This window comes from Cetorhinus maximus, chromosome 8 (assembly GCF_964194155.1).
Source record: "Cetorhinus maximus chromosome 8, sCetMax3.hap1.1, whole genome shotgun sequence".
Taxonomy (NCBI): Eukaryota; Metazoa; Chordata; class Chondrichthyes; order Lamniformes; family Cetorhinidae; genus Cetorhinus; species Cetorhinus maximus.
The window spans coordinates 122,683,780-122,694,921 of record NC_135886.1 but is presented as its reverse complement, the minus strand read 5'-3'; the positions used below and the strand labels follow the sequence as shown (position 1 = coordinate 122,694,921).

The 11,142-nt window shown below is 41.2% G+C and overlaps 1 protein-coding gene across 3 annotated transcripts; it reads right to left on the bottom strand.

Moving 5' to 3' along the window:
- Positions 1–749: 749 nt before the first annotated feature.
- On the bottom strand, positions 750–10,798 carry LOC144683937 (transforming growth factor beta activator LRRC32-like). 3 transcript variants are annotated; one of them, XM_078547535.1, is made up of 3 exons: positions 10,607–10,798; positions 8,496–9,169; positions 750–1,232 (listed from the first exon to the last, which is right to left on the bottom strand). In XM_078547535.1, exons 1-3 carry the CDS (start codon positions 10,697–10,699, stop codon positions 1,148–1,150), a joined length of 852 nt encoding a protein of 283 aa, XP_078403661.1. In that variant the 5' UTR covers positions 10,700–10,798; the 3' UTR covers positions 750–1,147. The 3 variants fall into 3 exon arrangements, with proteins under 3 accessions (XP_078403661.1, XP_078403659.1, XP_078403660.1); XM_078547533.1 differs by lacking the exon at positions 750–1,232 and having other exon boundaries at positions 5,518–9,169; positions 10,607–10,796; XM_078547534.1 differs by lacking the exon at positions 750–1,232 and having other exon boundaries at positions 5,518–8,596; positions 10,607–10,796.
- Between the last annotated feature and the right edge of the window lie 344 nt (positions 10,799–11,142).

Sequence of the window (11,142 nt, the reverse complement as noted above, 5' to 3'; positions counted from 1 at the left end):
GTGTTTTTCTAAGTACTTTGCTTGATAGATTAATCATTCTAAATGAGGACATTTTCTCTGATATTTATTAAACATATAATTTTCTCGAGTTTCTACTTATATTTTCTGGCATTAATTTCTTGGTGATACACCTTCCAGCAGGTATGCAACTTTATTGAGGAGTAACCTAGTAATTAACAATTAGCTTGTGTATTATTTTTTACATAAATTATCTACTTATTCAAACAAATACAAAGTCTTATGTAATAAAATCATGTTTGGCGCAATAGTTCAGTTTTTAAGTTATGCATAATGGTGCTTTGTCTTTAGAAATATATATTATTGATGTATTATATATATAAAGACACATACACACATGCATACACACATTATATATACTTACATTTATATGCACCAATTTATATAAAATAGTACTTACAAAGCTCAATGATATTCTTATGTTTTGTACTTGTTTCAAGCCACATGGTGAGTAAAGGGTAGGAGGTCTTGTACCACAGTGGGTAGCATCCCTGTCTCTGGGTAGAAGCTCTGGGTTCAAGTTGCACTCCAGGACTTGATGGCCTGGAAGGTGTATTCATAATGTGGCAAAACAGGTTGATTATCAACCTCTAAATCCTTTCAATGTGCCAATGGCAAGTGGTATGATTTGTAGAGTCTCCTGGTCAGCTATGCTTGATGTGGAGTTACACTCCTCAAGCTGCTGGCGACCTGCTCCCAGGAAAACTAGCCATGGAAATAGACATAAGTGCGATCTTTATCTGCCTTATGTGCCAATAGGCACGGGAAAGAAATAAAGATATAATGAGTTTACGAGAAACTGAGATACAACTTTTAATATCAACATTTGGATATTTTATTTGGTTTAACACAGTAATCCAACATTTTCCCATTAAATTAGTTAAGTATACAAATAATTTAGATTCTGTACGCAAAATTTTCAATGAAAATAATGGATGGTCCAGCTTCCAAGGGCAACAAGGAATTTATTCTTTTGACAGACTCCTGGAGTAATCTGATGGATAGATTCTTAAGAAGTTAGCACAAAACTGAGATCACCTCCTTAAATTCAGGTCAACAGTTTTCCTTGGATGTTGGTTGTCCTTTCCCTGTACCCCTGTCCATTCATCTCTGATTCGTGACAGGGAGGCTATACATCAGAGCATGGAATCATAGCTGAACACAATCCTGACTTCACCTGAGGTCCATATATGCAAACCTTTGGGAAGTAGTCACTGGATGGCAAACAGGTACAGAATCACAGGCTAATTTAGTCTTCTTTACAGTCCAAAGGTTCATTACTAAACCAAGAGGATAAGATTAGCTTTGCAATATTAAGGCAAAAAAATCTTCAATGCCAAATCCAAATCTGAACAGTCAAGGTTTATTTTTCAAGCAACTAGCACTGTCCATGAGCAGTAAATGCATTTAGTCGTCCATCAGAAAGTTAAATTCTAATGTACCAGAACTGGTGATTTTCTAAACAAAACAAAACTATGCAACTTCCAAATTTATGTGTACATTGCTGGTAATTTATAAAGGAGTTTCCAATATAATCACAACATGAAAAGTCAACCAGCCAACTGTTTTCCAGCACTTAAGGTTCTCCTGATACTTGGGCAGAATATTATGCATCTTTTTAATTATGTATTCATGGGATTTGAATGTCACTGGCAAGGCCAGTATTTATTGCCCATCGTAATTGCCCTTGAGAAGGTGGTGGTGAGCCGCCTTGTTGAACCACTGCAGTCCATGTGCTTTCGGTACACCCACAGTGCTGTTAGAGAGGGAGTTCCAGGATTTTGGTCCAGCGACAGTGAAGGAATAGCGATATAGTTCCAAGTCAGGATTGTGTGTCATGGAGGAGAATGTGCAGGTGGTGGTGCTCCCATGTATCTGTTGCCCTTTTATTACTAGGTGGTAGAGGTCATGGGTTTGAAAGGTGCTTCTGAAGGAGCCTTGGTAACTTTCTGAAATCCATCTAGTAGATGGTATACAATGCAGCTACCACACAGCACTTCTGGCTGGAGATGGTTGCAGATGCTTCAGCCTTATCTTTTGTACTGACATGCTGGACTTCCCCATCATTGAAGATGGGACATTTGTGGAACTTGTATTAGTTGTTGGTGTGGAAAGAGTGAATGTTTAAAGTGGTGGATGAGGTGCGAATCAAGTTGGCTGCCTCGTTCTAGATGGTGTCAAGCTTCTTGAATGTTGTTGGAGTTGCATTCATCCAGGCAAGTAGACAGTATTTCATCACACTCCTGACTTGTGCCTTGTAGATGGTGGACGGGCTTTGGGGAATTAGGTGGTGAGTTACTCGCCACAGAATTCCAAGCTTCTGACTTGCTCTTGTAGCCACAGTATTTATATGGCTGATGTTATTCAGTTTCTGGTCAATGGTAACCCCCAGGATGTTGATAGTGGGAGATTTAGTAATAGTAAATCTCTTGTTGGAGATAATCATTGCCTGGCACTTGTGCGGCATGGATGTTACTTGCCACTTATAAGCCCAAGTCTGAATGTTTTCCAAGTCTTGTTGCATGGGATACAAACCGCTTCCATATCTGAGGAGTTGCAAATGGTATCGAACATTGTGCATTCATCAGCAAACATCCCTTTTTCTGACCTTATGATAGAGGGAAGGTCATTGATGGAGCAGCTGAAGATGACTGGGCCTGGGACACTATCCTGAGAAACTCCTGGGGCTGAGGCGATTGGCCTCTAACAACCTTCCTTTGTGCTGGGTATGACTCCAACCAGTGGAGGGTTTTCCCCTGATTCGCATTGACTTCAATTTTTTTTAAGGGGCCTTGATGTCATGGCAGTCACTCTCACCTCACCTCCTGTATTCATGTTTGCACCAAGGCAATAATGAGCACTGTTACTGACCCCTTCCATCACTTTGCTGATGATTGAGAGTAGACTGATGGGGCAGTATTTGTCCATTGGATTTGTCCTAATTTTTGTGGACAGGACATACCTGGACAATTTTCCACGTTGTCAGGTAGATGCCAGTGTTATAGCTATATTGGAACTGCTTGGCTAGTTCTAGGGTGCAAGTCTTCAGTACTACAGATGGGACATTGACTGGGTGCATAGCCTTTGCTGTTTCCAGTGCCTTCAGCCTTTCTTGATATGACACGGAATAAATTGAATCGGCTGAAGTCTGGCATTTGTGTTACTGGGGACCTCCGGAGGAGGCCGAGATGGATCATCCACTCAGCACTTTTGGCTGAAGATGTTTGCGGATGCTTCAGCCTTATCTTTTGTACTGACATGCTGGTCTCCCCCATCATTGAGGATGGGACATTTGTGGAGCTTGTATTAATTGCTGGATGTGGCAGGACTACCGAATTTTGATCTGACCCAATGGTTGTGGGATCACTTAGCTCTGTCTCTAACATGCTGTTTCTGCAGTTTAGCACCGATGTTTGTCTGTGTTGTAGTTTAACTAGGTTGACACTTCATTTTTAGGTATGCTCGACTGTGCTCCCCTACACTCCTCATTTGATGATAATGGTAGAGTGAGGGAAATCCTGGGTCATGAGCTTACCTATTGAGGCTGATTACAATTTTGCCGCTGCTGATTATCCACAGTGCCTCTTATGTGCCTAGTTCTGAGTTGCTAGATCTGTTCTGAATCGTGCCACAAAACACATTGGAGCGTATCCTCAGTGTGATCTCCACAAGGACTGCGCAGTGGTCACTCCTGCCAATACAGTCACGGAGATATGCATCTGCGACAGGTAGATTGGTGAGGGTGAGGTGCAGCAGGTTTCTCCTCTCGTTTGTTCACTCACCACCTGCCGCAGGTCCAGTCTTGCAGGTATGTCCTTCAGGACTCAGCCAACTTGGTCAGTAGTGGTGCCACCAAGTCATTCTTGGTGATGCACATTATCCCTCATCCCAGAGTATATTCTGTGCCCTTCGGTGCTTCTTCCAAGTGGTGTTCAACATGGAGGAGCACTGATTCACCAGCTGAGTGAGGGAAGTAGGTAGTAATCAGCAGGCAGTTTCCTTGCCCATGTTTGACCTGATGCCATGAGGCTTCATGGGATCCAGAGTCAATGTTGAGGACTCCCAGGACCACACCCTCCTGACTGTATACCATTCCTGCTGCCACCTGCTAATGGTGACACAGAATATACCCAGGAATGGTGATGGAGGTGTTATAAAGATGTGTTATATAAAATATTAACTTATAATGTTATTGGCTGGACGTACCTATGTATTGGACTTTGGCAGAAAAGGACACATGCTACAGCAGCTACCATGGACACAAGCTGTTTTTATGGAGACACAGAGTCTATGGAGCTCTCAGAGGGCGATCATGTGATGCAGCTCTTGGGCAGGATTTTTTGTGCCCATTGGCAGCATGCGTGTTTGGTGGTGTGAGTGGACAATACAGCGAGAAGACCAGAAACTGGTTTCACGACTTCATTTGCAATGGTCCGTCCTGCCCGTCAATGGCAGGCCGTGTTTCCCGCTGTCGGACATCGGGAACTTCATTTTAATACATCTGCATATCATTATAAGCCCAGCTCGCCGGAACCATCCCCCCATGCTGGAACACCTGAACACATTGGCATGATTGTACGCAGAAGTTTTTTACAACTGAACATAAGCGACGTGTACCTGGTGGGCTTTAAGGTTTGTTTGCCTACCTTGCTTCGGGCAGCACTTGCAGTCATCAGTGCCAGGTTTCACAGAAGCGCCACATCACTTTTAGAGGGGCTGAAGGGCAGGTCTCTACCTACCAGACCAGCCATAAGGCGGGGGTGGCTTTTCAATGGCTGCAGGGCAAGGCCTTGCCTGGGGAAGGGGGGAAAGTGGCCTCAGACAAGGGAAGAGGCTGCAGGGTGAGTGAGGGCTATACTGGGGAAGGGGGGTATCCCAGGGTGTATGTGCGGGCTCAAGATCTGTGCAAGTGGCCTCAAGATAGTGAGGGCTGAGGAGGCAGTCTCCAGAGGAGATAAGGCCAGATAGAGATGTGAAGGTATATGTGTGAGAATGGGTGGTGATGTCCCTTGAGCTGGCAGTGAGAGAGATGCCAGTGAATGTGTGATGGGCTTGAGTGTGTGAGTTTAGAGTGATGAGATGGTTGCCTTACCCTGGCAGCACGGATGAGATCATTCATCATCTTTCTGCATTGGACGGCCAACCTCCTCTGTGCAATGTTGGCACTGATCACCACTGCCATCGCCTACCAAGCCAGAGTGGTGAGATTGCTGGCCCTCCTGCAGCCAGAGTGGGGATAGAGAACATCACCCTCCACGGCATCCAAAAGGCATTCCAGGGACGCATCACTGAATTATTGGGCTGCAGTCTTCTTACCTTTCGGGGCCATGTCTTCTGTGCAGCAATCCTAGGCTAGAAGCGCTGAGAGGTCTGCGGGTGGCTGCACTTTAAACATGGCGCCCAGTGTGAGGAAGAGGCAAGGTGATGGTGTAGCAGTGTGTGTATGTTGTTTATGCAAATGATAAAGCAAAAGGTAAAAAAAAAATTCATATCCACAACTATGTTTAGTGACATTTATCAAAGATTTCAACAGAAAACATTGCCTAGTATTTCAATTGATAAAATAAAGTTGTATAAATACAAACAAAAAACTACAAATGCTGGAAGTCTGAAATGAAAACAGAATTTCCAGTTTTAAAATCAAATAGTACATTGGCTGATATATAATAAATTCAACATCTCCTAAATGATATATTTGAGGAAAGGGTTTGTAACCATAACTTATTGGATTGGATTCTGATACATGCTTTTGTGAATTCAGTTATATACATTTCCAGAGCACAAGCTAAGAAATGCTCGTTTTCAGCTCCCACTTAAACAATTTGTATATGCAAACTTACACTATGATTTTTTATTAGAAAAATATTTGCTGTTATCTCTATGTATTTAATTAGATCAATGTGTAACAGTTATGTGTAAAGTAATATTTTGTGTGTTTAATCTCACAAATATAAACTAAATGTAGAATAAACACACTTTGTATTAATTTAGTAGTGCTCTGAATAGTGTTTCACTTCCATGGATAAGATACGCAAAACGGCTTTATTAATATTTATTTAATTTATTAATTTATTAATATACAGTTGAACTGTTCTGACATTTCTACTGTGCCAAAGCAATTTCAACTGTAAATCCTGAGAAATCATCTGTGAGAATAATAACAATGAACCTCATGAGTCCAAGTTAACAATAATCCAAATATAAATAATAGGTATAGCATCAACAATTTTAATCCCCTACCCCCACCAATTGTTTCCTTTTGCCTTCTCTCCAGCAGACAGCATCTGATTTTTGAATATGACTTTATTCAGCCATTTGTTATTTATCTTAATATTAGAGCGAGGCCATTAAGGAATGAAATCAGGAAGCACTTTGCCACTCAAAGGATAACGGAAATCTGGAAAGGCTATGAATCTTGGGTCATATGAAATCGATATGTTTTTGTAAGTTAAGGGTATTAAGGCATACCGAGCAATGGTGGGTAAATGGTACAGATCAACCATGATATAACTGAATGGCTCACAGGATTGAATGGCCTACTCCTGTTCCAATCTTCCCATGTTCCCATGTTGCTTTGTGGCCCCAGAGAGCGAGCATGAGGGGGCAGTTTGATTGAGGGGAGGGGGGGACAGCAGCACTACAGGACGAGTCCATTGGAAAGAAAGAGAAACTGTGAATTTGGTTCCCCTCATGGAGGCGGAGACAGATTGTAGCATCCTACTTCTACCCTAGCTGAGCTCGGTTCACTCAGTACTGACAGTGCATCAAATACAGGGACATTCCTCGAACATATGACTCATTGTCATACCACAAGATGCATTTAATCACCAAGCCGTTGGAGAGCATGCATTTCCAATAATTGAAAATATATTCACATAAAAAGACAGAATGCCTTTACTTATTATCAAAGCATCCCAGGTCTTGAGGCTGAGCAAAGTTCAATTGCATGGCCCAGAAGTAAAGTCTCTTTGCTTTCAATGGCACAGCTTCACTTGGTGTTGCGTCAGACCATTAGTTCATTTTCCAATGTGATCACAAATCTGCATCATATCTGGGTTGGATTTCAAGCTTTGGTCTTTCTACTCCATGCTGCAGTTCAGTAATACATTTCACCACTTTATGTTTCTATTTTAATGATACTTAGAGACAGCCCGTCCAGCTGGTGTTCACTCTTTGTTTTCACTGGAGCAGTGTCTGCCTCAAACCTCTCCTCCCCAGTGTTCAGACACAATCTGCAACACTCTCCGGCAATTAATGTTATCACAGATCCAATAACCAGTAGAAAGGCAAGTGCAGATATTAGAATTAGAAGGGGACTGACTTTCGTGGTGCCTTTGGCATGACATTCCTCCGTGTGATCACTTAATAATCGGACTGTTGAATAATCATTCTGCCTTGGGTAAACACATTCGGCCTTACCCATATCTGGTGTTTCAACATCAGTACCTTTCAGTGCATCCAGCCAAGTTAATGCGCAACAGTTAAAATAATTTCCACTCAAGTACAGTGTTTTAAGAGTTCGGGACACATTTCTAATCATTAAGTCTTGAAGAACATGAAAATTGTTGTCCCGAATATCAAGGACTTGCAATGGAGAACATCCAATGCCAGAGGGTAAAAATTCTAACTGATTGTACGACAAATCCAAATTCCTAAGGTGACTCAGACATGTCAAAGTGACTTTGGAGGTTTGGATAGAATTCCACCTTAAAGAGAGATATTGCAAAGATTGTTCCAAACCTATCAGAGCCTGCTCTGGCACTTCCAGGTGTTTATTTCTTGAAACGTCCAAATATACCAAGGGGGTCTGATAGAACGTGTAGGGTGCCAGCTGTGTAATGTTATTCCCATTGAGATTGAGGTATTTAAGAGTAGGGATTCCAGAAAAAGACACACACCCATTACTGTTGTTACGGCTCTCGTGAATTTGCCCATCATATCCCATGATCTTATTTGCCACATTACAAATCTTCACATTATTGTTAGCAAGATTGACATTTTCTATTTTGGGTAGGGCTTTAAAAAGCTGAGAGGGTAATAACTGAATGGAATTATTCTGAAGGTCCAAGTATCTTAAGGAGAGGAGCTTTTGATTATCTGCCCCCATGGATATATCGTTGAGTTTATTGTCACTCAGATCTAGAGAAGACAGGAAATTCAGTTCTTCAGCATTCTCTATACTAAAATTCTGAAAACAGTTTCCACTGAGGTTCAAGTGTTGGAGAGAACTAAATTTATTCAAAAAGTCATGTGATATATCAAGCAGTACATTGTTGCTTAAATCCAAAAATATTACTTCCGATAAACTTGCGTGGGCACTATGGTTACTTAACACCATAAATTCTTTATATCTGTTTCTTATGTCCCATTCAGGTGAATTGTTCAATACATCAGGTGTTACACTGATCATTAAATTGCTAGACAAATTCAAATGTTTTATCTGATGCAATTTTGGAAGAAATGGAAAATGAAATAACCTGTTGTGACTCAGGTCAAGCACGTGAAGACGGTATTCTTCCTCATTCTCATTGGTTATGAAGAATTCAATGCCATTTCTGCTCAGGTTCAAGACTTGGAGCTTCGAAAGATGAAAATTGGAAATACAAGAAAGTGAATTCATGGCCAAGTTCAATTCAACCAAGTTTGGTAAACACTCAAAGGTCCCTGCGGTTATTTCAGTAATATAGTTTCTTTCGAGGAAGATATATTTCAAAAACAGCATCCCACAGAACATATCAGGTGTCAGCTTCATCAATAAGTTCCCTGAAAGATGTAATTCTTTCAGTGAAGACAGATTTTTCAGATGTGGAGCCACTGTGTCACTGTCCCAATAATTCTGTGACAGATTTAGCACTTCGAGTCTCTTTAATTGGTTGAAGGCTCCATCAGTGGATGAAAAGTTCCTGTGCAGGTGATTGTTTGCCAAAATGAGCACTCTTAGGCTAGTCAGATGTGCCAGAGCCTCTGATGCTATAGTTTTCAGTTGGTTATAGGAGACATCCAGGTGTTGCAGTGAACCGAAATTTAGCAGTGATTCTTCTGTCAACGTTCGGATTGAATTATGGGATAAATCTACCATTTTGGTCCCCGCCATTGGAAGATCAGGTACTTTGGAAAGGTTCTGATACTGACAGGACACAACATGGTCTTTCTGCCAAATAAGATTGAAAACGATAAATTTCTCACAAACTTTTTAAGTAGTTTAAGAATACATTTGCACTATAACAAAAAAACTCAGCTGATATCTTTCAGCATATTCACAATTTGCTAGCAGTGAATACACGTTCTGTGGTTCCATATATTTTAAAGGAGAAGAATTAACAGGTTAGAAGCATCTCTTCCCTAAGCTGGAATATTTCACAACTTGAGTTGAGGAACAGTGCAAGTTATTGATTTATGCAATTCCACTTTATAAAACTTAGAATTTTGAAGAAAACATTTTAAATGATAGGGACACTTGTATTTTGCAGTCTCACAGGAGTCCACTAATACAAATAAGGAAAACCAGTTAAAAATTAATTGTTGAAATCTTTTCCTGCCACTTTAGCAATGTTGTGAAACTGCTTATCTGGAGCTTGTCTTTGGCTTCGTGGTAGCACCCCTGCCTTTGAGTTAGAGCATGCAATGTTCAAATCCTATTCCAGACAATTCCAGTGAGTCAACACCAGAGTTCCAACTCTTAATGCTGAGATGCCATCTCGGAGAGTGCTCGGGTCTGGTGTGCTTTATGGCCCCCTCATTGTACAGGCTGTGGGAGACCATAAAGCCCCCTTGCTGTACTGTGATTAAGCACTTTATCAGCTGGCATAAAGGTGCTTATGGCCCTACACATTGCAGCCTAAAATACTACGAATTTTTCCACTACTTCAAGGGAAGACTGTGAAGAAGGTATAGCAAACAAGCCAAATTTTAAACTGATCATCACTTTTTTAAAATTTCAACCTGTAAGAATTTCAAATTTAATTCTACTTTGTAAAACTGAGTTGCAAATTTTCAGAACACAAGTTACAAAAACGTCAAATTATAGTAACGTGCATACCAACTCCAGAATCTGCATAGTAAGAGGTGGACCATCTAACGGACCTTGTGCAACCTCTACCAACCGTGACACTTGCACAGACTGACTCGCCCTTCGGGAGCTGACTAACCACAGGTCAAACCACTGAACTGTGAAATGTCTACCTGACCCACGAAGCCAAAATGAGCAAAGAAAAGTCCGAAATATCAATCAAATATGTTAATCCATTTTGTTCAACGCTGACTCTAACCCCAACCCCGCACTCAAAACAGGGGCATAAGCCAAACTGTTCTGATTGTCCGATAACCTGCAGCAATAATTAACAGTCTTTCATCCGTCTGTCCAGCTATATATTTCTTTCCTAATTGGTATAGTGAAAACTGAGGTAAGGGAATTTATTCTCCACAAAGCATATTTAATGGCTAATTTAGTGGAAAGAAAAGTTCATTAATCGAGTACCTCGATTCTAAAAATACATTCCTTTATTCTTACTTTAGTAAGCAGCCCATTACATTGTGAAGCAAAATGTATTGAATTCAAACGGAGAGAAGAGGTGTGTTAAAGCCCTACCGTTTGACAGGCTGTGACCACGCTCTTAGTATCATTGCTGCTTGTTGAAAGGCAGGGCGCCGCCGTAAACCACAGCAACAGCCAAGGATTCATCTCTCCGCCCCAGGCAACAATAGAATGACATGACTGCACAGCGTGTTCAACTTATCCCTGGATCCTAAGCTATCGTAATCGGGGAAAATTGTGCGAGTTTGGAAGTAATTTACGCACAACGTGACTTCTGATCCTGTGTGTGTGTATGTGTGTGTGTGGGATATGGTGGCCGGGAATAGGGTCAGCCCCCACTCCACACACAAACCACGGGATTGTATTAAACGGTCAGGTTTTCCTTTTCACCGTACTGCTCGTTAGTATTTTTCTGGGTATATTTAAAGCAATCATAAGATGTAAAACTAATAAAAGACATAATTTTCCACCCAGTTGAAGTCAACCGACTAAATTTAAACAGGAAATTGTAATTGTTGGAAAATCTGGAGTAACCGCATTGCTAACATTTATTTTATATGTGTTTACGTGTGTATTCGTGTACATGCGTG